The sequence below is a fragment of the Corticium candelabrum genome, chromosome 10 (assembly GCF_963422355.1).
Source record: "Corticium candelabrum chromosome 10, ooCorCand1.1, whole genome shotgun sequence".
Classification (NCBI taxonomy): domain Eukaryota; kingdom Metazoa; phylum Porifera; class Homoscleromorpha; order Homosclerophorida; family Plakinidae; genus Corticium; species Corticium candelabrum.
The window spans coordinates 6305765-6332769 of record NC_085094.1 but is presented as its reverse complement, the minus strand read 5'-3'; the positions used below and the strand labels follow the sequence as shown (position 1 = coordinate 6332769).

At 42.5% G+C, this 27005-nt stretch overlaps 3 protein-coding genes and 1 long non-coding RNA gene across 10 annotated transcripts in view; 2 read left to right on the top strand and 2 right to left on the bottom strand.

The window, feature by feature from the left end:
* LOC134186073 (uncharacterized) overlaps positions 1–142 on the top strand; it is a 4743-nt gene extending 4601 nt beyond the window's left edge. The window contains exon 9 of the mRNA XM_062653982.1: positions 1–142. This exon is cut by the window's left edge and continues 267 nt beyond it. The gene's annotated coding sequence lies outside the window, so the exon portion shown is untranslated.
* Positions 143–9565: 9423 nt separating this feature from the next.
* LOC134185961 (uncharacterized) lies at positions 9566–10376 on the bottom strand. The gene is made up of 3 exons (XM_062653854.1): positions 10318–10376; positions 9606–10240; positions 9566–9573 (listed from the first exon to the last, which is right to left on the bottom strand). Exons 1-3 carry the CDS (start codon positions 10374–10376, stop codon positions 9566–9568), a joined length of 702 nt encoding a protein of 233 aa, XP_062509838.1.
* Positions 10377–12008: 1632 nt separating this feature from the next.
* Positions 12009–19265, bottom strand: LOC134185993 (keratin-associated protein 6-2-like). Of its 7 annotated transcripts, none has more exons than XR_009970886.1 (9): positions 18750–19265; positions 18440–18676; positions 18321–18369; positions 16944–18257; positions 15886–16510; positions 15781–15825; positions 15383–15612; positions 15277–15319; positions 12009–12214 (listed from the first exon to the last, which is right to left on the bottom strand). XR_009970886.1 is itself a non-coding variant. In XM_062653894.1 (8 exons), exons 5-8 carry the CDS (start codon positions 16095–16097, stop codon positions 15294–15296), a joined length of 513 nt encoding a protein of 170 aa, XP_062509878.1. In that variant the 5' UTR covers positions 16098–16510; positions 16944–18257; positions 18321–18369; positions 18440–18676; positions 18750–19265; the 3' UTR covers positions 14660–15293. The 7 variants fall into 7 exon arrangements, 4 of the variants coding, with proteins under 4 accessions (XP_062509878.1, XP_062509880.1, XP_062509881.1 ...); XR_009970887.1 differs by lacking the exon at positions 12009–12214 and adding an exon at positions 13388–13782; XR_009970885.1 differs by lacking the exon at positions 12009–12214 and having other exon boundaries at positions 14660–15319; positions 16944–17227; positions 17535–18257.
* A 47-nt stretch (positions 19266–19312) lies between these two features.
* Positions 19313–26609, top strand: LOC134186144 (uncharacterized). The gene is made up of 4 exons (XR_009970909.1): positions 19313–19414; positions 19491–19549; positions 26116–26274; positions 26337–26609. It is a non-coding gene; the product is annotated as an uncharacterized LOC134186144 (long non-coding RNA).
* Positions 26610–27005: the final 396 nt, after the last annotated feature.

Genomic DNA, 27005 nt, shown 5'->3' with positions numbered 1-27005 from the left:
ACAAGCATATTGTAGCTATATAATAACTTTTCGAATGAGCAGCGGTTCTCATCAACAACGTTAGATCAAATGTTATGAGTGGAAAGCGTTTTGTCCACAACTTGTGTGCAAACTTAGTATAATTGGCAACATTTTGAGATAACTACGTTGCAAGCCGGTGTTACAAAATTGAAACAGTTTGACATGTAAAGCACATTAAATTGAATGGGATGACACCATTTCAACCCAAACAATATAAAACATCCCCAATTTCAATCGGCAGTATTCAAGGCTACTGGTACCTTCATCAGAATGCATGTCAACACCTTGATGTACCACCAAATTCTGCAAATGCATCAAATGTAGTCAATTATATTTGTGTGTTACATTGCTTGGGAAGACGACTGACCTGGTGTTGATCTGCTCCTGGAGCTACCACTGGATCTGGACGAACGACCAAATGAACTGCCTTTACTACCGCTCCCCCAGCTGCTTCCTAATCCAGATGACCATCCTCCAGATCGTCTGTTATAACCATATCATCATTACCCTCTAGGTAGGGTAAGTGGGGTCTTTACCCACAACTCGGCGCCCACCAACCCGGTAGGTAAGTCCCAGAGAGGTACATGTTTTCGTGTAATCCGTATGCTCTAGTAACCCTAACTCTAACCCTAACCCTAAGCTAGTAAGAATTATTATTATTGAACTTCCTTTCACATCATGTAAATGATGTAGTTCCCACTGGGGACAACAATTAGAAACAAAACAACCAAACAAACAAACAAACACACTAAACATCCCATCTAGCCACAGAAATTGATGTTCTTCCGTTTCTGCTGCTTGTGGCATACTCCTCTCATCTTCGGATCTTGTTGGTTCACGTGTACCTATCTAATACTTGAAGTCTTCCTCCCACTTTCACCAAGTAGTTCGTGGGACCAAGTTTCTGAATACTGTACCACCTAGCCACCTTCCTTTTACTGTCTTGTCTTGAGTTCCAAACATTATGGTTGATCCAAGTTCCAAGTGTCTTACTTGAGATGTAGCATTTTCACATTAATCCTTCTGCTTATCTCGGATATTGTTCTCTGTTTCTGGTCATAAAAGGGCTTCTATTTAGTTCTTATTTCTTGCTTCAACATAAGTTTACAGAAGCTTTTCCTGTAGCTGTATTTGTTATTTGATATTGCAATAACAATGATGATGTTTGATGACTAATGAATCTATCAGATGAAGCGACTCTTCAAACTCTTTTTAGTTCTTGCACCCAGTTCCTCAGTATAGGATGGTAGCCGATAGGGTGGGGTCAACTGATGTCGAATTCCATTGACCTTCATAAACATCTGAAACTTGTGCGACCTAAATTGGGGTCGTTGTCTGTCACTAACCTCTTATAGGTAAGCCATGATAACTGAAGGTCCAGTCCTCCTCATGCATAGCATCCATAGTATGCTCTGTAGTGGCATAGGCAAATACCTAACTCATGTACTTCTGACCATTTCAAAAAAAGCATCGACCATCAACATATATTGTCTTCTTGATAGTTCAGCAAAGTCAGCTTGAACCAGCTCCCAATTAAGGCATTAATGGCTAGATCCATGGGTGGGATGGTGAGACTCGAGCTGGTCTCCCCTTTGACTCTGACATATCTCACATTTCTTGCCAAGTCTTCCAAATCTCTATCAAGATTGAACCACTAGATGAAACTCATTGCCAAAATCTTCATCCGCACTACTCCCAGATTCTCATCATAAATATCTTCAGTCTCCACCGAACATAACGTTGTTGGTATAATTACTCGACTTCCCCAGAGTAGACATCCATTATCTATAGGCAAATACTATGGATTTGTCTCATGTAAGGCTCTAACACAGATACCCCGAGGTTTTCCATCCAGTTTGGGTATATTCACAAGCCTTTCTCCCTGGATCTCTCTGAGCTTGCCTTGCTATCTTAGTTGCAGTCACTGGCAACTGTTCACAGTAGTCCACATGATAAATGTCCTCATTGATGTCAATCACTCTGTATTGGCAATCTAGACAATAAATCTGCTTCCTTATTGTTGATTTCTGAATTGAGTATCAGTTTATAATTGTACACACTGAGAAGCAGTGCCCAACGTTGTAACTGGGCTGCTGCCAAAGTTGGAATGCCTTCATGAGGTCCCAAGATCTCTAGAAGCGATTGATGGTCTGTAACCAACGTTAACTCTCTGCTCACTATGTATGTATTTGTAAAATTGCTTCTGTATACTAAGGCTAATGACTTCTTTTCCAGTTGGGCGTACTTTTTCTCCACTGTTGATAGGGTTCTGGATGTTTGGGTCTCTTTGTGCCATCCAGCATTATGTGTGTCAGACAGGCACCTACTTCGTAAGGTCATGCATTGCAACTCATACTCACTGGTTTTTTCAGGTCATAGTGTGTCAGGAAATCTGATTCCAGTACTTCTGTTTGGCTTCCTGGAATGCTTCTCTTTTCTTGGATCCCCACTCCAGTTTGAAGATGGATTCTTGCTTAATAACACATACAGAGGATGCAAAGTTGTTGACAAATTAGGCAAAACAGCTCATAATAGTTGAGTACTCCCAGAAAATTACGCGTTGAGGTCTGTGACATTTCTTGGTTCTGACACATCTTTAATTGCCTTGACCTTAGTCTCCGGGGCTAGATGCTTTGCTCAGCGATAATGTGACCTAAATATTCCACTTAAGCTGTTTCAGTCTCATACCAATCGTATCCAATCTTCTTATTAGCACTGCTAACAACCTCTGCTTGCGTTATTCATAATTTCCCCAACTAACAAGATGTCATCAAGATAGCAGATGATTTAACTAGGAATTTCTGACAAGGAGTTGTCCATAGTTCATTGCCAAATTCCACATACTGAACATACTCCAAACGTCATCCAAGTAGAAGTGAATAAGCCTTTATTGGTACGTGTACTGATAGTTTACGCTTGTGTCAGATCAAGGTGTGAAGGTCAAAGATCTTCCTCCAGCTAGGGCTGCAAACAGATGCTGGGGTTTGGCATTGGATAACCTTCCATATCCAACTAGGGTTATTGTAACCTAATAGCCGCCACATGCACAGTCTCACTGTACCGTGAGAAAATATATATATTTTCTTACTGGCTTTTTCGTGAGGGGCATAAGATACTGGTCGAGCGCTGTGAAACCTCCATCTAGCATCAGCTGTCATTGTAATTTTTGCTTCATGCAGTACCCACGCCAGGACCAAATAACCTTAGAAACCTCGATCTGTTTGGAGTCAAACATATTATGTCTCTACATCGAGAACGAAGATCAGCAATCAAGCCGGGTCTTACTCAGCCAGTTCCTCCCAAGAATAGCTGATTTAGCATTTACCTCTACTATCACTATTTTTGCAGTAGCATGCCGCTCACCGTATCTCACCGGTACACTGTTGCCTCATCTTCAGGCCTTCTTCGCTGTACGTCTTTAGTATCACTGTACGTACTTGAATAAAGCTGGACATGAGACAGATACTGCTCATATACACCAATTGATATTACCGTCACCGTGGCTGATGTGTCCACCTTCAATGGTATCTGACAGCAGATTGAGCAAACACAACACTGTGACCGCATCTGTATCAATTTGGCGGGTAGATTGGGCCTTGTCTTCCACTGTGGCACGTACCGCTGTGTTGCTCTTTTTTAGCTCATCCTGTTGGGATCTTAGGCGATATGCTTTTCTGATATGAATTTGTCCCTTGCAGAAATGACACTTTGTGACTTGAGCTTGCACGTGCTGGGGTGATGTCCACGTCCGCCACATCTATAGCATCCTTTGCTTCGCTTCCTAGACTTTTCCTGTTAATTGTGTCACGTTGGACGGTCAACACCGTCTCAACTTGCTTCGCTTGTGGTCGCCTTGTAGTATAGGGCATATGTTTTGTCTCTCGCAGTTTTAGCTGCTTGTACAATGTGGACTGCTGTAGTCAAGGTCAGCTCTATTCGACAAGATCTTTTCTGCACTGCTTCCTGCACACACTAGTTGATTCCTGAGTGGTGGTCCAAGAAATCGCATGCAGTACTGGTTCGACAATACAACCTGCGCCATTAATTCGGGCCATGCAATTCGCAATGGTCTCATGCACCCTTTTTTGAAGACGTTGGTATAGAAACGGAATCTCTCTGCAATCACAAGGATGTGCAGTTCAAAATGACTATAGATCGATACAACACATTCAATTTCTGTTTTGTGGCGTATCTGATCTGGCCAACGTCTTCAGGAAAGGTAGTTACATTGTATTTGTTTGTTGCAGTGCCGACACAAATCAAGAATACTCTAGATACGATACTCTTTCTGCATGCTTGCATGTTTGCGTGCGTAATCTAACCCATTCTCAGCGCAGTACAAGAGGAAACGCTCTTTGTATATGTTATCAACTCCTGCGCTAGCATCTCGTACGTTGAATTCTTCCAGCTTATAATCATGTCTTCCCGTGGCCACGCATCCTTGTCGCCAGTTGTTGACTGTACAGTATACGTACAACTCTCACGCACTTTAATTTGTTCAACTCAAAAAAAGGTAATCACGAATTCACTGATTCAACCACGTAAGATCTGTTTCTAGACACATTGAAGCAATCACAGAACGCAGAACCCCAATGTACAGTGCACCTCTAGAGGCTATCGTAACTGCACCTCTAGACAACTATATCCGGTTTCATACACCACATCTATTATAATATGACACGATGTGGTATTCTGGCAGACCAGGGGCGTACGCAGAGGGGGTTCGAGGGGGTTCGGACGAACCCCCTCTAGGCGCTAGGTAATGGCGGAATTCGAATTAGGCAATGCCGCATGAGCGCAACTACACAGCACCATTACATATGGGGACAGCAGAAGACACAACGAGACTCCCGATTTTGGATACATTGAAATTATCTGTAAAAAATAATATAAATCTATAAAGTAGTACAGCACTTAACTTTTCGGCGCGCCTACAACGAACCCCCTCTAGAGAAATCCTGCGTACGCCCCTGCAGACTCCTACAGTACGAGCGCCACCCTGAAATTCGAATCTCGTGCATGCATGCAACTGTTTAGTTTAAGTTGTAGAATGGCAACCGCGCACTAGGCACACACACACACACACACACACACACACACACACACACACACACACACACACACACACACACACACACACACACACACACCACACATTGGGTTTGGTAAGCCTATGACGTCGCGACTGCATGTTTTGTAAATCGACTCAAATTTCAACGGGCTAACGATACCATACACAATGAAAGGCGATCGTTGCCATTGCATCGACAACACGCCGTCTAGCTACGACCACTCTATAGTGTAGCTATACAAAAAGATTTTTACGGAGGTCCATGTTTCTTTGCTAGTATTTATCGTTTGTTTCAGAAACCGATTCTGATTTACTACAACTACTATCTCACTTTTCCACTGATCAGAAAGATATCCCGAAGCTGCGCTGCTAGCAAAATTCAAGTGGAAGCTAACAGTTGTATAGTTCAAGTCGACCAGATGAACAAAGACTACTTGAAAGCGTACGAAACGATTGTGAGTTCTCTCACGTCCAAATGCGTCTGCAACTAGCCTCGTACCAGACCCTCTCGCGCGTCGTGACCGGTTCCCGTATAACACGAAAACGCTGGTGGGATCATACCGCCTACCGTTTATGCTGTTAGATGATCATCTTAGCTCGTATGTCACAAAGCCTCGGGCTACTAACACGATTAGTGTAAGTGCTATTCTCATGTGTCACACAGAAAGTCTCTTGGACGTGGACGCGTTTCTCCTGCGATCGCCAATATATCTCTTACGTTGAACAACCTGCAGGATGTTTTCAGAAGGCGTACAAGACACGGTAAGCTGGGAGGTGGGAACCCTTTGGGTAGGCTGTTACGGAATGGTAGAATCTTTTTATTAGTACCAGAGTGGTAGGTCTCAGACATAGCATAGGGTACTTGATCCGCACAGCTGTGCGCAGACTCTTCACAAAGCGCGGAATGGCTTCTGAAAGCGCGAATTTTGAACTCGGTCTGAAATCTGTTCTTTCCGACGTATTTGGACACCATAGTTTTCGTGAAGGTCAGCTTGAGGCCTCCAAGGCGATTCTTTCGAACAAGGATGTGTTTGTTCGACTGAAGACTTCGGGCGGCAAGTCTTTGTGCTACCTACTGCCTGCCCTTCTCTTGAACGGAGTGTGTGTGATCATTAGCCCGCTGATATCATTGATGCATGATCAGGTAGGTGTAGTTGCTTGAAGCAGCCAGTTTGCTTTAGTTATTAGCCTCCTGATGATTCAAGGTCGCCAAACTGGTAAAAAAGGGAGTGTTTGTCACACGAATTGAGTCCTTGTCAGACGAGAAACTGTTGAAAGACATTTCTTCCAGCAAGTACAAACTAAGTGAGTAGTATTGGACAATCTTTTGGTCAGGCAATGGTGGGTAACAGTGGTTTGTCTAGTTTATACGTCTCCAGAAGCGATCACATCAAGTTTTTGGCGAAACGCATTGTCTAGGCAATTGAAGACAGCAATCTCCTTCATTGCTATTGATGAAGTACATCTGATCGAAGAGTGGGGGTCTACATTTAGACCTTCTTACAAGGAACTAAGTTTTATTCGTTCTTGCCTGCCTACTGTCCCTATTATGGCTCTCTCAGCAACAGCTCCACTTTTCCTTATTACTTCTGTAACCCAACATCTGAATATGCCTGACTATGTTCTAGTATCTGGATCTCTAAATCGTCCAAACTTATATTTTTCTTTGGATTCATCCACCTCTATTTCGTCAGTCTTCCACTTGTTAGCTTCTATGTTGTCCTCTGTAAAGTATTCTAAAGATATTCCAAAAACTCTTATATTTTGCAGATCAAAGGATGTTTTGTATAAAGTGTATATTCATCTTGTGTACAGCTGCAGTAGCATAACCAGGGGTACAGTAGGACAATACCATGCCACAATGACACTTGAGGGGCGATCTCAACACTATGGAGAATTCAAGTGTGGCAAGCAGCGAGTCATGGTAGCTACTAGTGCGTTTGGCCTTGGTGTGGACATTGATGACATCAGTGAAGTTATTCTATTCGGTTTGCCAGACAGTGGATCTGAGCTTGTGCAACTTGCTGGACGTGGAGGGAGAGATCCACTAAGGTTGTGCCTTGTTCGGTTTGTGGCACACTCTCAGGACCGTAGGCTGTCAGTGTGCAACAACGAAATTGTGACTCTTGCCTCAAATAAGGTCTGTTTGAGAAGAGTTCTTGTTTACAAGATTTTGCAGTCAGATGAGCCATTACCTGATAGTGATTTGTGCTGTTCCTTCTGCAATGCATCTGATGAGCGACCTCATATTTTTCAGCCAGAGGTGGATTGCACCTTACCACTTCCTCCTATTCCATGCAGATCTGCACCGTTGAGATCACGTCGTGTTGTTGCTGGTCAGAGAGGTGCTTTGAGGAAAGCACTACTTGAACTTAGAAGGACGGCAGGTGGCACAAGATACAGAATGAGAGGACTAGATGGGGTCTTATCCATGTTAGTGATTGATAAACTAGTAAAAAAATGTAATAAGATTCGATCAGAAAATGATGTTAGGTCACTAGGAGTTGTAAGGGACTTCAGTTTAGCAGTTTTTAAGTTAATCGAGTTTCACATTCCTTGCACTATAGCCAATATTAGTAGTGATGGTACAAGGAGCACTTCAGCTTGTAGACATATTTTAGGAGAGATTACAAATCACTAGTAACTCACTTTAGGCTATGTTTCTCAATACAAGTAGTTATGATATTATGTACATGTGTCTATTTCTGTCATAGCTGTATGTCATCAAGAAAATCAATTTCTTCATGGTCTTCAGTGGACTGATTGTCCTCAATTCTCAGGTCTGTCTTACTTAGGAACTTTGCAATCCATTGCTTGGATAAGGCAACTTTATATCCTTTTTTCTCTGGTGTTGTGAAATGTCTGTTAGATGACAACTTTCTTTTGGGAATCCGACAAGTGACTTGACTGGCCAATAGATTGGATGTCATCATTTGGATGTCTTTTTCAGCACTTGTACTTGTATGCCTTGTACCTACATGAGGAGCATGAACTTCCTGATCGCATAACAGTGCAGCATCATGTAATAGCTGAGATGCTAAGCTTATTACTCTTAAATGATGGAGGGTGATACTGCCACCAGAAGATCGTAAAGCTGTTTTGATGACAAGATTGTGGTGTTCAACTGCCATGTCTATTGCTTTCCCATGACCAGGCATGCCCAGAGAATTAACAGCTCTGTTGTGAGTTACTATGTAAGCAAGCCTCTTGGAAAAGTCAGCCTTCAGATTGGCTAAGAGATTTGCTGCTTCATTGCTGTAGTTGCTTCTCTTTGTTGCGAGGAAGTACAGTAACCACATTCGCCAATGTTGGATAACTCTTGGGCCATCTTCGTACTTGATGGCTTCCCTCAAATCTTCATAAAGGAGGGCCATGCGCAGAAAAGAACGATGGAAATTATACAGGTTGTCTGCATCATGGTCATCTTCATCTGTTCCTATAACTAGCACGTCATTGGCGAATCTCTCTGCTGTTTCGTTTAGCCATGAGTTCGTTATAATGGTTGCATCTTGTACAATTAAATCTGAGGTAGCAGATATATTGAGAAAGGTGATGAGGGATGCAGCCAGATGTGCTTCTAATGCATGTTTGAGGAACTCATCGGATTGTTGAAATTTTTTTGCAGCAGCGGTGACTCCACTTCGGTTGATCAGTTTGCTGAGATGAGCCAATGAGCCAGGAAAATCATGTGACTCCCAAAATATGAGGAAGATGACTTTTAGGCACTCCCATGCGACGTGGAAATCACCAGGATTCTCTTTCGCCCATAGGAGGCGTGCTGAAGGAATATCTGCTACCCTTCTACGCCGAGCTGCACGAATTGCCCTGCAAGTCGCTTGGTCACCGACAACACATTGTTGAACAGTGTCATCTATCGCCAGCATTTTTTGAAATTCTTCAAGAATAGTAACATTATTGTCAGTGTAACTTTCATCTATGTCTATCACTGCAATAGGGTGGATAATAGATTTTGTTGTTGGGTGGTCATGGTTGTCATATTGATGTCTTGCTTTAAGGTGATTGCAGCATTTGAACCTGTGTATGAGTACCTTCTGAACTCTTGTCTGAGCAGATTCGTGAAATGTTATGTCGTCATCATCATTCGGTAGAATGTCTTCCACAGCTAAATCTCCTCGAGTGCATTGTGGTAATTCTGTTGTGTTGTAATCAGGTGGGGGAAGTCTGGCTACTTTGACAGCCAAACGGCTCGTGAAGTTCCATGCCTCTGTATGTCTGGCATGTCTCTCATGGGTGACACGTTTCTCAATATTTATGTTGTCATAGGCAACGATCCAGTCTCCATGTTGAAGCTCTCTGTTCTGCTCTATTGCCTTTGCAGCGTTTTCCACATACCTAAAAGTTTGACTATATGACAAGCAGCTACCCATATGGTTAAGAGTAGTAATGACTTGTTTACTAGTTGCCCTGGCAACCAACATCAAACTAACTAGAAGCTGAAAACCTTTGACCTTGTCACTTGCCTTCTTCGCTAGTAAGCAGACTGCTGCCAAGCTGTAGATATCTTTTGGTTCTGTAGTGGTGTCAGTTTGGCCTATCGAGGAAAGCAGTGATGTAATTTTGGGAGCGTGTGTAAGTAATTGGCTATGTAGATTATGTAAACTAAAGTCTGCAGTCAGTGAAGATGCATCTGCTGCATCAACTGGACCTGTTGACATGATTCCTCCAGCTCTCTGTAGCGCATTCAGCTCTGCGTTAATTTCTGTATCTAGTTGATGCCACTGGATAGATTGACTCTCAATAATTGATTGTTGCAGTTCAGCCTCCAAGTCTTGTCCGCGCTTCTTTTCACGTTTGAGCTCAGCTTCTAATTGTGTAATTCGTAGTAGATGGTCAGAGGTCGGTGATGTAATATCCTTTGATGACTCTTGTATGCAAGAACGTTTGGCTGGACTTTCCTCATGATCACTCTTTCTCCGGATACCGCAGTAAACGTATGAGCGGCAGCCGTGAACTCTGGCGCTTTTCCTCTCTACAGTTGATCCAAAGGCAAGGCGCACTAGCTTGCCAACATCCACAGAAGACAGCGTTGCCTTTCCGGCGGCCAACAAGCTACAGTTGACGCTGTTCATTACCACTTTCGTTGGAACTCTATCTGATGAGCTTCCCGACTCATATTGTTCTTGTAGCCTAGCACAGTAATAGAGCAGCGCTTAGTGCGTGCATAGACTCCAGGCTACTGGTGATCAAATCACATTGGACCTTACAGCTTCAGGTAACGTGAATCGAACTCAGGAGATCGCTCTGTGAATGAACCGGTTTCCATGTCGCATAGACGAACGAAAAACAAACAATGAATGTATGCAATTCTGGGATATCACAGATAGCGTAATGCCTAATTTGCTTTGATAGAAAGGTGTATTGTTACAGCATAATGAACTAATAGTATGAAAGTATTGACGTTGGTGACGTGGGGTGACACTTAGATGACGTGGGGTGACACTAGGTGAAGAAAGTAGGCGGTATGATCCCAGACCCTCTCCAGCGTTTTCGTGTTATACGGGAACCGGGCACGACGCGCGAGAGGGTCTGGTACGAGGCTATCTGCAACAATGTTACGTTGTCCGCGCTTGTTTACAGAAACGCTGTTGCCGTTGTGGAAAGAAAACGCCACCGACGACGGTCGTCTATTATCCATGCTATTGCAAGATTTGTGGTGATTGTGCAAACATAGACGATAAACATGGAACCGTGGGTGTCTGCCCGATTTGTGGACAAAAATCAAAGCGAATGGTCTAGAACTAAACATATTCCTTTGTGCTGATGTGCAAAAACATCGAACTCATCGAATGACGGACGGGTCTTCTGTAAACACGCTTGTTTATAACGAACTTTGATTGCCAGTAACACGTGCACTCTAGAATGCCTATAGTATTTATCGTTTAGGTATACTGTACTCGCAATCCTGACTACGCCACTCCTTGTTTGGGAGTGTCATCACGCTGTCACATGTCCAACACCAAAAATGAAAATCATGCCTAGAAGCGTTCTATCGCACTTTTGCATGTTTCAAAATGACCGTACCAGACATCGTAGACGATGGAATAATGTATGAAGTTTTGCAAATGATTGCAAATCACTTTTAGGTTCTTGGACCGCCACATTCCTAGATAGAAACGACGACACGAGTTGCAATTGTTGTTGGACAGCATGTGAACGCGAATTTACTGCCATCGGCAAAGTGCGTCTGATCATGCGCAGAAAAGACGTCTAGATACACGATCTAGCAATTGAGAGATGGTGTACGCGCATATATACATGTTAGCCTCGCGAGCCAACGTGCGAGCAGTTCCGGCTCAAGCACCTCCTCTCACGTGCAAGCAGGCGAACAGCACGTGAGGTCGCACAGTGAGCACGGAGGAAGGCTTGGCTCGCGAGACTACATACATGTCATGTATAAAGACTAGATAAACGACACTGCAAAGAAACTGGTCACGCTAACACTGAACTGTACCGATAGATTATGAAAAGCGAACTTGTATATACGAAAGTATCTCGACCCCACGCCACCGACTGATCTAATCTATAAATCTTCCTTCTATAGAATGAGTTTCTCATCAGTCTAGAAACATGGGAGTATACTATAGTATCGATATATAGTACACGTATACGACGTACTGTACTACCGCATCTCAGTAAATCACTTAATGTTGTTCAAACGCATTGGGCGACGTTGAAAAAGGTACCTTGCGGCGGCTGTATACAAATAGCATAGATACTTCGTGTTGGGGAGGCTATATCTACGCTACATGCGTGCTCTTCATGCCTAGCTGCTGTTTGCAGAAGCATATACGACATGCTGCACACAATATTACCAAGACACGCGTGTAGCAGTGCTCTTATAGCAACAACAATAGTAAATACTAACTATAAGCTTGAAGAGTCGTGTAGGAAGGTAGCAACTAGCAGTTCGAGTGTTTATTCGGCTAGTTACACATCTTTGAGCGTGGCAACGTTCCCACAACGTGGACATTGTCTAGTACTCATATAGAAGCTGGAATGATGGTCACAAACATATACGTTCTCTCCGGCTGTGCATGCTTCATGGACCAGACGAGGGAGCTTCCGCGTCAAGTCGTTGTCCTCGCTAACACGGACAAAGCACTAAATAAAAAAACGCAGTTGCACTTGCTTACTACAAATCCTTACATGCAGGACTATAGACTAAATAGTCTTTGGCATTCTACCCGGTCGACATAAAATCGAGATTTGAGACACCAAGTAAGCAACGGTTAGACAGTCACATCTGCCACTAAATGAGCATGAAGTCAAAAAAATTGGTACATCTATACCGATCTCAGCTAGGCAAAGTAGCAAACAATACATTCGCACGGAATGCAGTAGCCAACAATGCAAGTAAATGGGCGAAAGTATTATCGCAAACTAATCTCACTAGAGAATCGAAACAAATAGTTCATGCTTTGGTTTTTTCTTGCGGAAGTCTAGTTGTGTGCCTTGCACTTCACCGATCGAGATTTACTGAAAGTTCTGCACCTTTAAACGTATGTTCATGCAAATATCTCTAGACAAGTCATCTAGCTAAGCATCAACGTGACCCACAATCACGATGCGTCTGACTACATGCTGCAGCTGGGTTTACAGTGTAGTAACGTTCGGTACTGACCTCTTGATCATCCGCAGCCATTGTTTCTTGAAGCGCTTGATCAAAGTAAATGACTAAAGCCTGTTCCGCACCATCTGCCGAAGACTGTGCCGGGCAGACGCCTGCATCACTTCCTGTACATAGCAGTCCGGCTGCTTTCGGTCGGAGCAAACAAAATAGAATATGTTCTATCTGTTCGGCTGCCGTTCTGGGCAAATTTTTTTGGACGAGGCTAGGGCCACCGTACGACGTGGCGCTGCGCCTTTTAGCTAAGTGGTAGCGGGGACCGGACAGCAACGTAGTCAAACCAAAATTTTTGGAGGGGTAATTAATATTAATAAATAAAAACTCTTTCTGCATTCGTCGAGGTTCGCCCTACCAGCCAATGCAACAAGAGCACACCATGCAACGATCTCGATCTGTTGGTCATGATGTTGTGCAGATACGATAAAGGCCACGGGAAAACATTTACGAAGTTTAGGCTTGAAGAAATGTGGTCAAGAGACTTTGAAGGTTACGGAGCATTCATCAATGATCTGGTAGACACACAATCCACTGAAAGCAGAGACGACTTGTCAGATTTAGCTACCTGACAAGTTGAAGGTAACTCTAGTAGACAACTATGTACAAGTACTTGACACAGAATGTCGTTTATAGGTTCATTTGTCCGATTTGCTACCGCATTTGCTGCACTAGCAAAAAGAAGGCTCAAACCAGAAAACCTATCAGAAAGGTGTTCTAAGCTTGGGTTACATTTGTTTTGTGGAAGTGGAGGAGCAAGTCTGAACCTCGCCAAATATTGTGAAGATGTCAGTGTTTAATCATTTGTACAATAAAAATGTGTCAATGTCAATTTGACTCTTCTCAGCTTGTAGCTGATGTTGACTTTGACTGCTACTTCAGGCCGCTGGAAGAGACAACATCTTAATTAAGAAGACTGCTGCCACCCAGAAGAGAAAAGATAAAGATCAGGAGCACAACTCAGAACGACGAGGAAGACACAGAAAGAGCCGTTGGCACGGGTCCCGTTGATCAATATAACGACCCGGACTGTCTTTTCAGAGATGATCTAAGAAACATTCAAATGAGTATAAAATTGTAATCTCTCAGGCTCTGGCATCGACTTCATGTGCATTGCGCACAATTTTTTTGTCAGCTGTATTGCGTGCCAGACACCATAATGGGAAAGAATTTCATATATATATATATATATATATATATATATTAAACTGTTCATTGACACTGATCTACGATACCATGTAGACAGCTCTCGTATAGACAACTATCTATTTAACTATCTAGCTCTTGATTCCTCTGCAGTACAAGCCTAGTGCAATAAACTGGTGCACAGCCAATGCACCATTGTATGATCTAGCCTAGTTGTTGTGAGTTGTCTCGAGCCTCCTCGAAAAACAACTGCTAGTAAGGTGTGTGTGTGTGTGTGTGTGTGTGTGTGTGTGTGTGTGTGTGTGTGTGTGTGTGTGTGTGTGTGTGTGTGTGTGTGTGTGTGTGTGTGTGTGTCACGTGCATACATATTGCATGTACCTAGGTAGGTAATTGTTAAGAGAACAACAACAACAAAGAATCATGTTCTCATTGCGTAACCATGTTTGTAAATCAAAATTGAACTGTTTTGTCAAGTGAGTGAAAATGTAAACGTAGGTACCTACTAGGCTAGGTAGCTGGGTAATGGGTGTGCTCTAATACAAAATAGCTCACAAGCACACCAGAGGAGCTAAATGAGCAGATGTGTAGTGTACATAATACATAAATATTATGCTAATTGTTTCTTGGTTGCACTCTAGTCAAGAATGTGCTATGGAACCTAAAAGCCAAACTGAGTGCAGACTGTTTTCTCATTCTTTGCACAGCAGTTTCCAACTCAAGCAACACAGCTGCTGATGACATAGAACACATGCAACAAGATGAAACAGATGACATGGTTGAGTTGCACAATATGGCCATTAATGACCTAAAATTGTACGAATTCGTAACCTAATTAAAATCCACAGCAAAATAATAACTAATGCAACTTGTTTGTAGCCGTCGATCTCATACACAAATTGTTGCCATGTCCAGTTCAAGAGCATCATTGAGTGATGGAGAAACCAAAGAAACAGACCGTCTTACTTTCACATGCAAGAGCAGTCAAATGATTGTGAGAATGAGCACGTACAACAAGGATAAAAACAACTATGCAACCAAAGTCTGATTACAAACCACGCAGTGACAAATTTGCTCAGGTGACTTGCTGTCGATAGAAACTGTGACTGTGCTGACTAACTCTTACAAGCAAGCACAGTGTAGTGATATAAATAACTTTTCAAATGAGCAGCGGTTCTCATGAACAACGTTAGATCAAATGTTATGAGTGGAAAGCGTTTTGTCCACAGCTTGCGTGCAAACTTAGTATAATTGGCAACATTTGAGATAACTAAGTTGCAAGCCGGTGTCAACTTATTGAAATAGTTTAACATATGTAAAGAATGGGATGGCACCATCTCAACCCAAACAATCTAAAACATCCCACACTTCAATCAGCAGTATCAAAGGCTACTGGTACCTTCATTAGAATGCATGTCAACACCTTGATGTACCACCAAATCCTGCAAATGTATCAAATGTAGTCAATTATTTTGTGTGTTACATCGCTTGGGAAGTTGACTGACCTGATGTCGATCTGCTCCTGGAGCTATCACTGGATCTGGACAAACGGCCAAATGAACTGCCTTTACTACCGCTCCTCCAGCTGCTTCCTAATCCAGATGACCATCCTCCGGATCGCCTGCCATAACCATAGCCAGATCCATGTCCATAACCGGATCCATAACCGTAACCCGAATCAAATCCATAACCAGATCCATACCCTGGACCATAACTATATCCATATCCAGAACATCTATAAACCACAATCATTCCATGGAAAACCCAAAACTATTACAGTGCTGTATGATTCATGCAACAATATGGCAGTTAATTATAAATGTATTATTCTATTTTAATTAATAATTAATTCATTTGTTTATTTACTTATTATTTATTTTATTTATTTATAGCAAAACATCACCTCCTTCCAAAAAGATATCCTAGTATATACCACTGGCTGTTGCACCTACACCACAAACAACATATGTGATACCACACCCTCTGTAGGAGTAACTGCCTATGCCACCTGTCCAAAATCCTCCGATTCCCCTTGTCCTTGTCCTTCAGTGTTTCCAGAATTAGTGTTGTTGGAATTACTGTCTGCAGTGTTGCCGGCATATTCAGGTCTAAATCCAGGTGAAGAAGAAGATGAGCCTTGATTGCCAGACCCAGATCTATACTCCCGTCTAAAACCAGGAGGAGGAGAACTACTAGTACCCATATCAGGCTCAACACCATGCATGTCAGTCGTACAAACTGTTAAAGACAACACAGTACATTTTAAAACCATGCAATGCAGCAGCACAATTAATTAATTAACGAAAGGATATCTTCTTTGGCCACAGCAAACCTGAAACATTACATAACCGACAACAACACTATTCCCATTGTCCCAAATCTCCACACCAGCTACACTTTCAACATATACAGTATATCGTTAGTTACAGTACATGTCCATAGTGACTTCAATCTAATTTAGCTGTTGGCAAAAACAGTTAAAATGTTCATAACACAAGTCTGTGTATATATACTCATGTAGGTCTTAGTTTTGACCACACTGATCCATGAAAGCTATAATGGTATCCCAACTGGCAAGTCTCTCTGATAATGCTGCTGCTGCTGTCCCTCATTTGTCAATTCTGACATGTACTCTAACTCAAAACACAAAGTTCAGATGTCAAAATGTTGTAACACAGTTGATGATGTCTAACCAGGCCCACAAGATGATCCATAGAGCACACATGGATCATCAGGATAATGGTACCCTTCACAGCTAACTGTAATCATCCATTACAATATAGTGTACATGCATGCTGAAACAGTACCTCTGCTCGAAATGAACAGTATTCCATTGAAAAACTGCCTAGACTATGCAATTCCTCAAGTAAAGACTTACATGCCACTGCTTGAGTGACACAATTAAGCTGCATTTCTAAAGCATGCATGTGATCTTACTTTCCTCTAAAAGAACAGTACGGTTCAACGCTCAATGCTTAGAATACCGTATATAATTTACTAGCTAAACTAGGCTATCCCGACAGACCTTACAGTTATGGCAAACTTATCGAGTTATTTGTAGCTCACCGTCGACATTGATCATACTGCTTGTCTTTTCTTGAAGTAAGGCAGTCTATGATGATGATGATGATGATGATGATGATGATGATGATGATGATGATGATGATGATGATGATGATGATGATGATGATGATGATGATGATACTGATAATGATGATGATGATGATGATGATGATGATGATGATGATGATGATGATGATGATGATGATGATGATGATGATGATGATGATGATGATGATGATGATGATGGTTTATTTCACACCAAAGGTACAGTACCCATAACAGGCAAACTACGGAAGTAAGAAGAAAGAAAGAAGTTAACTATTGAATGAGCTATATAAGAAGAAAGAAAAAGAAACTTAGCTATTGAACAAACTATAGTTCTCAAATCCTGGTAACTATATTGGCAAATGCCAGTCAGTCTCGATCTCTTCCATACAGACGTCCACACCCGCAAGATCTCTCTAATCTGCATAGCTAATGCTATTCCCTGACCACTACATTCACACTATGTAATGCCCGGTGTAGAAATAGAACCTGCTCCCTTAGCACTTATTCAGTTGCCTCCTTAAACCATCCTTTAAGTCTGCCACTTACACAGAGTCCCTGAATCCCATTCCTAGCCCTTTACGGATGCCCTTCCTCCAAGCAGTATTCAACAAATGGCATACAGATATGTTCGTAAGATCCCACAAGTGACCACCGTAGCTCAAAACAAGAAATAACTGGGTATCTAAGACTCTCTTCCATATATCTTCCTCTGTAGTAGCATGACGTAATTTATACATACAACCACGTTCACCGCTGCATAGTTCTTCGTCCGTTTCTCTACCGAGATCATATCATTTCTCACATCACTTTGTAATGCTCCCAATAACATAAAGACTCCTTAATCGGTAATACACCACCTTCAATCACGAATTTGGAGTTGCCTGGGTTGACCAGTATTCTTCATTTAAACAGCGTCGCCACGTTCTTCTGCACGTTGAATTTCAGATTTTCCTGGGCAAAATCCTCACACACATTCAGCATGTTCTGAATTCTACCTGCTGGACGAGAAATCAATGTAATGTCGTCATCGTAAGCTAGACAGCCTACTGACATACCAGCTAGTCTAGCTCCATATCCTGTGCACTTCACTTAGCAGATTGTCAATGATGGTATTGAAGAAAACAGGAGATAAGACACTCCCTTGCCTTACCCCATTTGACACGCCAAATGACTCAGATGTTGCTCCAGCCCATCTTACTCAACGGTTTCATTTGAGTACCAATCATTAATCATTCTGATAATCTGCACCGGCATCTGCCTTTTCACCAGCTGAGACATACATAAGGCAATGGTCTATTAATTAAAGCGTTATCACCATCATATAGGCCATACCATCATCCAGCAGATGTCCCACAAACATAGTAAGAAATTTTGTCAAGGTCTACAATAAATGTTTTGACATTTGCTCAGACTCTAATTTCTTAATAACATGTGCTAGGTGCAAAATTTACCAGACTAGAGAACTCTATCTTCGTTTGATCAAACAAAAATTGCACTTCGAATTGGCTTTGTTGCCGCTTCCAGTTCCATGAAGGTATCACCAAATAGTCTATAGTAGAGTAGAGAACGCACTCTCAATTGTACATGGTAGGCGGAAGTCTCACGGAAAAACAAACTGCTTTCAACCTTGTTGTGATAGGTGTTCGAATGATGAATGCCGTAGATAATTGTACAGTACAGCGTACTCGCTTTGTGAAAAGAGATATTGCGTATTACCGCTTACAAGGCGCATGTGCATTTCCAACACTAAGTATCGCCTACCGTATTTGAGGCCGCTTTCAGGAAGTTGCGCGGGCGACGACCTTTCAATAACCTCATTTCGACAGCGGATGTTGACATATGAACAAACAACAATGCTGATGGCTCTCCTACTAAAATTAGTAGTGCTCCCAGAGCATCAAAACGGAACGACGCAGTGCAGAGTAACGTACCGCCTACGCCTATTCCAAGAAGCGCGCTAAGCGAAACGGAATACCTGCACTTTCTATCATGTTAGTACACTTTCTACTTAGCTAGATGTTTCTTTTCAGAAATCAACAGGTCAACATCTTACAGTAAAACGGCACGGTCCTATTCTAATCTATGTCTGTGATACGTGGAGGAACCAAACTTTCCGGAGCTGAAAATGGCTGCAGCCGTACCACTTGTAGTTCTCTCCACACATGTACACAATGGTCTCGCTTTGTCAAAAGCATCAATTATCAATTTCTTTTCACCATTACCTTCCGTTAGCTTACTTGTAGCTTGCGCTAAAAATGAAAACGTACTGCACACGTAACCGAGTAGCTAGAGCAGTAGTAGGCGGGACTAGTGCTGGGTGCGCATGCCTAGTACCTAACAGGCAATAGTGTATCACTTTCAGAAAGCGTGTACGATTACGGGGCAGACATTCGAACATTTACGATAAGATCTACAGTTTCAAACAGGTTATTCCTCGTGAGACTTTCCTTCTAGAATTTGCAGTGCACATATGATATGATACGATATGATATATTTCTGTAGACTCGTGAGCAGGAATTCTTGATTTTGCTGAGCAAGACGAGAGCACTACTACGACAACAGTAAGATGTTGTAGTGCAATGTCTAGCTAGAGCGTAGTTAAACTGGTGCTTACTATACTGTAATGTACTAGCACGTAGAACTTTCATGCACGCACATACCAATTCAACCATGCATGCACGGAAGATCTACTCTAGTACATGTAGTTTAGACACGTGCACAGCTAGTCCCAGGACACACAACATAGAATACTAACACAAGCTACCCCACAAAATTTTAGCTCTAAACAGCCTCATGCATACGTACACCACTTGCATGCATGCAGTCCTTCCTCCGTAAGCGTATTCTTTTCGGTATCTAGCAGTTGGATCTCGCTGGATATCTCTTCTGCTTCTGGTGATGATTCAGTAGTAGTTGTTGTTGTTGTTGTTGGAGTCTCCTGGCTTAACTTCTCAGTCAGCTGCTGCCTTCTCTTCAGCTTTTGCTCTATTACATAATTGTTGTGCTCAACCAGATCAGTCTGATTCTAGGTCTCTTGGAAGCACCGGAGGCAAACCCTGCTTCAGAGGTGCTTAGGCCATCATGGCTGTCTAAACAGAAGACATGTCTTTACGCAGGATCCGAGTGGATCCAAGTAGCACTGTTTCTGTAAGTGCTGGAGGTTGTGATGACCTGGAATAATGTCCAGCCACCGGGCAACCTGCATGCACTGTGCCCAATGCTCCCAACACCACTGGAACAATCAGTGTCCGACACTGCCACATGCAGCTCACCTCCACCCACAAGTCACTGTATTTTGTCAACTTCTCAGCCTGTTTTCTGGCGATGTTACCATCAACAGGACAGCTGATATCGATAAGAAGACAAGTGTTTGTCTTCTTATTTCTGAAACAGATGTCAGGACGAGTGGCACTGATCTTCCTAGCAGTAGGGATGGTTGTATCCCACATCATAGTGATGTTGTCTATCTCCACAAGCCTATCAGAATGATGCTGGTACCATCTGCTTTTCACTGGAACCCCAAAATGATGACAAATGTTCAAGTGAATAATGGAGGCCACCTGATTGTGTCTATCAGTGTAGTCCATTGGTGCCAAGGCACTACAGCCTGCCGCAATGTGGTCAACTGTTTCCGGGCCTACACTGCACAAGCAGCTAGTGGGACTGACATCTCGATGCAGAATGTTGCACTTATAATACCGAGTTCGAAGAGCTTGATCTTGAGCAGCAACCACCAGACCCTCAGTTGCAGCAGGAAGATTCAATGACTTCAGCCATCTGTAGGTCTCTTTCATGTCCACAGGTGGTTTCTCAGTGAGATGACGATACTGACCATGCATAGGTTTTCTACCCCAGGACTGTACACGAAGAGAACCGCTGCACGTACAGAAATGTTTCGCATCTGTCTGATGCGCTTGCTCAAAGACACAGGATGGCCCACTTCCGTGCAGGATCTGCGACTTGTTGTCCATAGAGGGACTCCCCTGCAGCTGTGCAGTAAACTTCCAGGCCACGTGTTGGATCGAATGAGATGACCTCCTCGCATCACACTTCTGTACCATTTGCATGAAGATCAGAGCTGCTAAGAAGGTAACAGTCTAGCCTCACAATACAAGACTGGTACGTCGACTTGATCTGTTGTAACCCTCAACCACCCTTGGTGCATGAAGTGTTACAGCTGTTGACCGTGCGTGGAGAGCAGTTTCCTTATCCATTGATTAAGCTGCTGCAGGTTTGTGGTCTTCCAATGAATGACACCAAAACCATAAGTGAGAACCGGTAGTGCAAACCCGTTGATGACCAGAATCTTGTTTCGACCGTACAACTCGGTCCGGAATACCATCTGTCACTCTACGAATATTATACTGTCATCACCTTGTAGGTAGGGTAAGTGGGGTCTTTACCCTCAACTCGGTGCTCACCAACCCGGCAGGTAAGTCCCAGAGAGGTACATGTTTTCATGTAATCCATATGGTGCTCGTATCCCTAACCCTAACCCTAACCCTAAGCTAGTAAGAATTATTATTATTGAACTTCTTTCACATTATGTAAATGATGTAGTTCTCACTGGAGACAACAATTAGAGACAAAACAACCAAACAAACAAACAAACACACTAAACATCCCATATAGCACAGAAATTTATGTTTCTTTGTTTCTGCTGCTTGTGGCATACTTCTCTCATCTCTGGATCTTGTTGGTCTACGTGTACCTATCTAATACTACCTCCCACTTTCACCGAGTAGTTCGTGAGACCAAGTTTCTGAATACTGTACCATCTATCCACCTTCCTGTTACTGTCTTGTCTTGAGTTCCAAACATTATGGTTGATCCAGGTTAAGTGTCTTGCTTGAAAGGTAGCATTTTCACATTGATCCTTCCGCTTATCTTGGATATTGTTCTCTGTTTCTGGTCATAAAAGGGCTATATTTAGTTCTCATTTCTCGCTTCAACATAAGTTTACAGAAGCTTTCCCTGTAGCTGTATTTGTTATTTGATATTGCAATACCAATGATGATATTTGATGACTAATGAATCTATCAGATAAAGCAACTCTTCAAACTCTTTTTTAGTTCTTGCACCAGTTCTTCAGTATAATAGGATGGTAGCCGATAGGGTGGGGTCAACTGATGTTGAATCCATTGACCTTCATAAACATCTGAAACTTGTGCGACCTAAATCGGGGTCGTTATCTGTCACTAACCTCTTATAGGTAAGCCATGATAACTGAAGATCCAGTTCTCCTCATGCATAGCATCCATAGTATGCTCTGTAGTTGTATAGGTAAATACCTAACTCATTCACTTCTGACCACTTTGAAAAAAGCATCAATCATCAGCATATATTATCTTCTTGATAGTTCAGCAAAGTCAGCTTGAACCAGCTTCCAATTAAGGCATTACTGGCTAGATCCATGGGTGGGATGGTGAGACTCGAGCTGGTCTTCTCTTGACTCTGACATATCTCACATCTCTCGCCAAGTCTTCCAAATCTTTATCAAGATTGAACCACCAGATGAAACTCATTGCCAAAATCTTCATCCGGACTACTCTTAGATTCTCGTCATAAATCTTTTCAGTCACAACCAAACGTAACGTTGTTGGTATAATTACTTGACCCGGAGTAGACATCCATTATCTATAGGCAATACTATGGATTGTCTCATGTAAGGCTCTAACACAGATCCCCTGAGGTTTTCCATCCAGTTTGGGTATATTCACAAGCCCTTCTCCCTGGATCTCTCTGAGTTTGCTTTGCTATCTTAGTTGCAGTCACAGGCAACTGTTCACAGTAGTCCACATGATAAATGTCCTCATTAATGTCAATCACTCTGTATTGGCAATCTAGACAATAAATCTGCTTCCTTGTTGTTGATTCCTGAATTAATTTCAGCTAATAATTGTGCACACTGAGAAGCAGTGTCCAACGTTGTAACTGGGCTGCTGCCAAAGTTGGAATGTCTTCATGAGGTCCCATGATCTCTGGAAGCGGTTGATGGTCTGTAACTGACTTAAACTCTCTGCTCAGTAGGTATTTGTAAAATTGCTTCTGTAAACTAAGGCTAATGCCTTCTTTTCCAGTTGGGCGTAATTTTTCTCCACTGTTGATAGGGTTCTGAAAGTTTGGGTCTCTGTGCCATCCAGCATTATGTGTGTCAGACAGGCATCTACTCATAAAGTCATGCATTGCAACTCGTACTCACTGGCTTTTGCAGGTCATAGTGTGTCAGGAAATCTGATTCCAGTAACTTCTGTTTGGCTTCCTGGAATGCTTCTCTTTTCTTGGATCCCCACTCCAATTTTAAGATGGATTCTTGCTTAATAACACATACAGAGGATGCAAAGTTGTTGACAAATTAGATAAAACAGCCCATAATAGTTGAGTACTCCCAGAAAATTACGCGTTGAGGTCTGTGACATTCCTTGGTTCTGACACATTTTTGATTGTTTTGACCTTAGTCTCCGAGGGCTAGATGCTTTGCTCAGCAATAATGTAACCTAAATATTCCACTTAAGGCTGGTTCAATTCACATTTCTCTTGTTTCAGTCTCATACCAATCGTATCCAATCTTCTTATTAGCACTGCTAACAACCTCTGCTCATGTTATTCATAATTTTCCCTAACTACCAAGATGTTGTCAAGATAGCAGATGATTTAACTAGGAATTCCTGACAAGAGGTTGTCCATAGATTATTGCCAAATTCCACATACTGAACATACTTCAAACGGCATCCCAGTAGAAGTAAATAAGCCTTTGTTGGTACGTGTGCTGATAGTTTACGCTTGTTTCAGATCAAGGTGTGAAGGTCGAAGATCTTCTTTTCCAGCTAGGCTGCAAACAGATGCTGGAGTTTGGCATTGGGTAACCTCCCGTATCCAACTAAGGTTATTGTAACTTTATAGCCGCCACATGCACAGTCTCACTGTACCGTCTCCCATCCTAATCACTACTATATATATATATATATATATATATATATATATATATATATATATTCTGACTGACGTTTTCTTGAGGGGCATAACATACTGGTCGAGCCCTGTGAAACCTCCATCTAGCATCAGCTGTCATTGTGATTTTTGCTTTATGCAGTATCCACACCAGGATCAAATAACCTTGGAAACCTTGATCTGCTTGGGGTCAAACATATTATGTCTCTACATTGAGAACGAAGATCCCCAATCAAGCCGGATCTTACTCAGCCAATTCTTCTCAAGAATAGCTGATTTAGCATTTACCTCTACTATGACAATTTTTGCAGTAGCATGCTGCTCGGTATTTCACCGGTACTGTTGCCTCATCTTCAGTCCTTCTCCACTGTACGTCTTTAGTATCACTGTACTTGAATAAAGGTGGACATGAGGCAGATACTGCTCATATACACCAATTGGTATTACCGTCACCGTGGCTCATGTGTCCACCTTCTATGGTATCTGACTGCAGATTGAGCAAACACAACACTGACCGCATCTGTATCAATTTGGCGGGTAGATTGAGCTTTGTCTTCTGCTGTGGCACGTACCGCTGTGTTTCCCTTTTTGAGCTCATCCTGTTGGGATCTTATGTGACATGCTCTACTGATATATGTATTTGTCCCTTGCAGAAATGACACTTTGTGACTTGAACTTGCACGTGCTGGGGTGATGTCCACGTCCGCCACATTTATCGCATCCTTTGCTTCGCTTCGTAGGCTCTTCCTGTTAATTGTGTCACGTTGGACGGTCGACGCCATCTCAACTTGCTTCGCTTGTGGTCGCCTTGTAGTATAGGGCATATGTTTTGTCTCTCGCAGTTTCAGCTGCTTGTACAATGTGGACTGCTGTAGTCAAGGTCAGCTCTGATTCGACAAGCTCTTTTCTGCACTGCTTCGTGCACACACTCCTAGTAGATGATTCCTGAGCGGTAGTCCCAGAAATCGCATGCAGTACTGCTTCGACAACCTGCGCCGTTAATTCGGGCATGCAATTCGCGATGGTCTCATGCACCCTCTCTTGTTTGAAGACGTTGGTATAGAAACGAAATCTCTCTGCAATCACAACGATGTGCGATTCAAAATGACTATAGATCGATACAACACATTCAATTTCTGTTTTGTGGCGTATCCGAACTGGCCAAGTTCTTCAGAAGAGGTAGTTACATTGTATTGTTTGTTGCAGTGCCGACACAAATCAAGAATACTCTAGATAAGATACGCTTTCTGCATGCTTGCATGTTTGCATGCGTAATCCAACCTATTCTCAGCGCAGTACAAGAGGAAACGCTCTTTGTAATCTTCTACGTTATCAACTCCTGCGCTAGCATCTCGTACGTTGAATTCTTCCGGCTTATCATGTCTTCCCTTGGCCATGCATTCTTGTCGCCAGTTGTTGACTGTATACAGTATACGTACAACACTCACGCACTTTAATTTATTCAACTCAGAAAAAGGTAATCACGAAAGCACTGATTCAACCACGTAAGATCTGTTTCTAGACACATCGAAGCAATCACAGAACGCAGAACCCCAATGTACAGTGCGCCTCTAGAGGCTATCGTAACTGCACCTCTAGACTAATTAGCTAACATCTATATCCGATTTCATACACCACATCTATTAATAGTTTGACATGATGTAGTATTCTGGCAGACTCCTATAGTACGAGCGCCACCCTGAGATTCAAATCTCATGCATGCATGCAACTGTTTAGTTTACTTAAGTTGTAGAATGGCAACCGCGCACTACACACACACACACACACACACACACACACACACACACACACACACACACACACACACACACACACACACACACACACACACACACACACACACACACACACACACACACACACACACACACACACACACACACACACACACACACACACACACACACACACACACACACACACAGACCACACATTTGGTTTGGTAAGCCTATGACGTCGCCACTTCATGTTTTGTAAATCGACTCAAATTTCAACGGGCTAACGTCAGGCGCCAGATACCATACACAATGAAAGGCGATCGTTGCCATTGCATCGACAACACGCCGTCTAGCTACGACCACTCTATAGTGTAGCTATACAAAAAGATTGCTACGGAGGTCCATGTTTCTTTGCTAGTATTTATCGTTTGTTTCAGAAACCGATTCTGATTTACTACAACTACTATCTCACTTTTCCACTGAACAGAAAGATATCCCTACGCTGCGCTGCTAGCAAAATTCAAGTGGAAGCTAACAGTTGTATAGTTCAAGTCGACCAGATGAACAAAGACTACTTGAAAGCGTACGAAACGATTGTGAGTTTTCTCACGCCCAAATGCGTCTGTAACAATGTTACGTTGTCCGCGCTTGTTTACAGAAACGCTGTTGCCGTTGTGGAAAGAAAACGCCACCGACGACGGTCGTCTATTATCCATGCTATTGCAAGATTTGTGGTGATTGTGCAAACATAGACGATAAACATGGAACCGTGGGTATCTGCCCGATTTGTGGACAAAAATCAAAGCGAATGGTCTAGAACTTTTGTGCTGATTTGCAAAAACATGGAACTCACCGAGTGACGGACGGGTCTTTGTATACACGATTGTTTGTAACGAACTTTTTTGATTGCCAGCAACACGTGCACTTTATACGGCAAGTTAGAATGCCTATAGTATATATATATACAGTGTATATATATATATATATATATATATATATATAGAGAGAGAGAGAGAGAGAGAGAGAGAGAGAGAGAGAGAGAGAGAGAGAGAGAGAGAGAGAGAGAGAGAGAGAGTACCATGCGCAGAAAGACGTCTAGATAGCAATTGCGAGATGGTCTACGCGCATATATACATGTCATGCATAGAGACTAGATAAACGACACTGCAAAGAAACTGGTCACACTGACACTGAACTGTATACCGATGGATTATGAAACGCGAACGTAATTACGAAAGTATCTCGACCCCACGCCACCGACTGATCTAATCTATAAATCTCCCTTCTATAGAATGAGTTTCTCATCAGTTTAGATAACATACGAGTA